Source organism: Microtus ochrogaster, chromosome 19 (assembly GCF_000317375.1).
Source record: "Microtus ochrogaster isolate Prairie Vole_2 chromosome 19, MicOch1.0, whole genome shotgun sequence".
In the NCBI taxonomy this organism is placed as follows: Eukaryota; Metazoa; Chordata; class Mammalia; order Rodentia; family Cricetidae; genus Microtus; species Microtus ochrogaster.
Window position 1 is genome coordinate 2,018,859 of NC_022021.1, and position 2,705 is coordinate 2,021,563.

Here is a 2,705-nt window from a genome sequence, read left to right on the forward strand (position 1 = left end):
GCCGCGCAGCAGCAGCGCCTCGGCCGCCGCGTGCGGGGGCAGCAGCGGCTGGCGCTTGAAGCGCTTGCGGCGCCGCAGGAAGCTGCCGTTGTCGAACATGTCTGCAGACTCCGGGTCGAGCGTCCAGTAGTTGCCCTTGCCCGGGTTGCCCGGTTCGCGCGGGATCTTGACGAAGCAATCGTTGAGTGACAGGTTGTGGCGGATGCTGTTCTGCCAGGCGGGGAACTTCTCCCGGTAGTACGGGAACCGGCCGCTGATGAACTCGCAGATCTCGCTGAGCGTCAGGCGCTTCTTCGGACTCTGCAGGATGGCCATGGTGATGAGCGCGATGTACGAGTAGGGGGGCTTCACCAGTGGGTTCTTGGCACCGCCGCCCGCGCCCGCGCCCGCGCCGGTTCCGGAGCTGCCTCCCGCTCCCGCACCGCTGCAGCTTCCCGTGCCGGTCCCCGACGCGGGCACAGGGCCCGGAGGCGCGGGGGACGCGGCAGGCCGCGAGGCCAGCAGCAGGTCATCGTCGTCGTCCTCCTCCTCCAAGTCCTCGAGCTCGTCCTCCCCGGCATAAGAGCGCCGCCGCCGCTGGGCCGAGCCGGGCAACCGGGGCCCGCCGCCGCCCTCGTCGTCATCGTCCTCCTCCTCGTCTTCGTCTTCGCCCTCCCCCACCACGTCGATGTCTGTCTCCTCGGCGAGGCCGGAGGCATCGGACATCTCCGTGCTCAGGGTCATAGCTGGGGCTGCGCGGCGACGCGGCGGCGCATAGGGGCGCCGGGCTCCCGGCTCCCTCGGCTCCCCAGGCCGGCCCCGGGGCGGCGGGTGGGGAGCGGGGACGCCACGCTGGGACCCGCGGCTGCAGGAGGTGCTGGAACCGCTGCAGAGCCCTGCGCCTCGACTCTGCGATTCGGGCTGCGCGCGGCGTCTGCGCTCCCCAACTCCGGGTGCACGGGGCAGTGAGCGCCTAACTTGACCTTCTCCTCTGCCGTCCCTCCGGCCGGGTCAGCTGAGGAGGGGGTGGCGGGACCCCGGCCGGCCAGTCGGTGTCGGGCGCCCAGGAGGGCGCGGGGCGTGTGCGAAATCTAGGAACAGAGCTCGCCGAGGCCAGGGCTGAGTCCAGAAGAGGGCGGACCTTGTCTGGGCTTATAGCAGAAGGGGGCCTGTCACATGGTGTGCACGTCAGAGCGCACAGGGAAGGGAGAGAAAGGCGAGGGAAATCAGCGTACTGGGAGAGAAAGTTCACCCGCAGGAGGGGCGGCAGCAAGAGTTGGACACTGGACCCCTCTTTTTCTTGCCAAGGCTTCGGATATCCTGTATCACACCCTAGCCCGCGGCGATCCGGATCTGAAGGCTGAGTTCGAGCCCCTGGCCTGCTTCTCCAGATTTAACCCTCAACCCCAACGTCAGAAGCGCTCCGGGGACGCTTCGGTTGGGCGATTGGACCACTCGGTGGCCTGTGGGAGCCGTCCCGCTGGGGGACAACTACTCTGTGTTTGAGGTGGTCCCTGGAATACTGAGCAGGGGAGTCCCAGCTCCCCTGGATTGGGCCAGCCTCTGCCTGTGGAATCTGATGAGAAATCCCCCCATTTTAAGCACGGTAATAATTGTTTATTGACCCTTTAACCCTTTTCCTTCGGTTCTTCTCCAAAGACGTTTGTTTTCCGCCATCTGTTAATAAAAATGCGGTTAGGCTGGCGTTTTAGCCATTTATCTGCAATTGAATGCCCTAGAGATTTGACAGCTAAACTAAGCCACTCTAATGAGAGGATCTTACGAATTCCATGGGAATAGAGCAAGGAATGGTTGGTTGAATGAGGAAAAGAAATAGAAATTTTTAGTGAAAACTCGAACACACACACAGAAATTGCACCTAGGAGCAACTCAAAAGAAAAAAAAACTGTTGCCATGTTAGAAAAAGGAGAGCTATGTTTTCAATAGAAGGTGTGTTCGTTTAGTGAGCATTTCACAGTACTCTGCAAACACTGGAATTATTATAACATACACACAATGCTGCTCAGGCAGGATTCATGCTCGAAAAAGACAAAGCAAGGACGTACTTCGAGATAAACTGTGTATAGTTTTTGGAAAATACATTAAATATTTCTTACACTCTTTGAGAAAATAAACGAATTTTTTTATAAATATGGGATTCAACTCCACGCGGCTCATTTTTCTTCCAGGTGGCAAATTAGTGGGAATAATTCAAATATGATTTTGTTTTAGGATAGCTGTGTTTATCGCCAACTAAATTAATTGTTTGGACTGATGGAAAATCCGAATAATTGTGTAACCCGAATTCATCCTCGTAGCCCAGCCTTTTGGAAGGGTGCGTTTCCTGAGGGAACTCGGTCTTAGGAGTTTAACTTTCTGATTAAAATGGCCATCTGCCAAGGACTGAGTAAAATGCAATGATTTTCTTGAGGAGCAATCTCAAATACTCCTCCTGTGTATGCCATTTTATCAACCCAGTACTTTCTTACTTCCTGAAACGCTTTTTCCAACTGGCATTCATCACAGAGTCTCAAAAATAAACTCCCGCCCCCATGGAAGACTTCTTTTTAAATTAGGTTTGGTTCTCTCCAATGGCTAGCCACCAGTTCCACTTATAAATGGCCCGTAAAGTCTCTTAGCGATCTTTGAAAGATCTACGAGAATGCCTCGCGATTTGAACGCGTTATTTTTCAATGCCTCTCGTTTGATGTATGGCTGGACCATCT

At 55.9% G+C, this 2,705-nt stretch overlaps 1 protein-coding gene across 1 annotated transcript in view; it reads right to left on the reverse strand.

Annotated features, from left to right (window-relative positions):
• Foxd1 (forkhead box D1) overlaps nt 1–1,055 on the reverse strand; it is a 2,368-nt gene extending 1,313 nt beyond the window's left edge. The window contains exon 1 of the mRNA XM_026783820.1: nt 19–1,055. Within this exon, the coding sequence (XP_026639621.1) occupies nt 19–723 (705 nt within the window). The 5' untranslated portion in view covers nt 724–1,055. The remainder of the gene's footprint in view (nt 1–18) is intronic.
• Nucleotides 1,056–2,705: the final 1,650 nt, after the last annotated feature.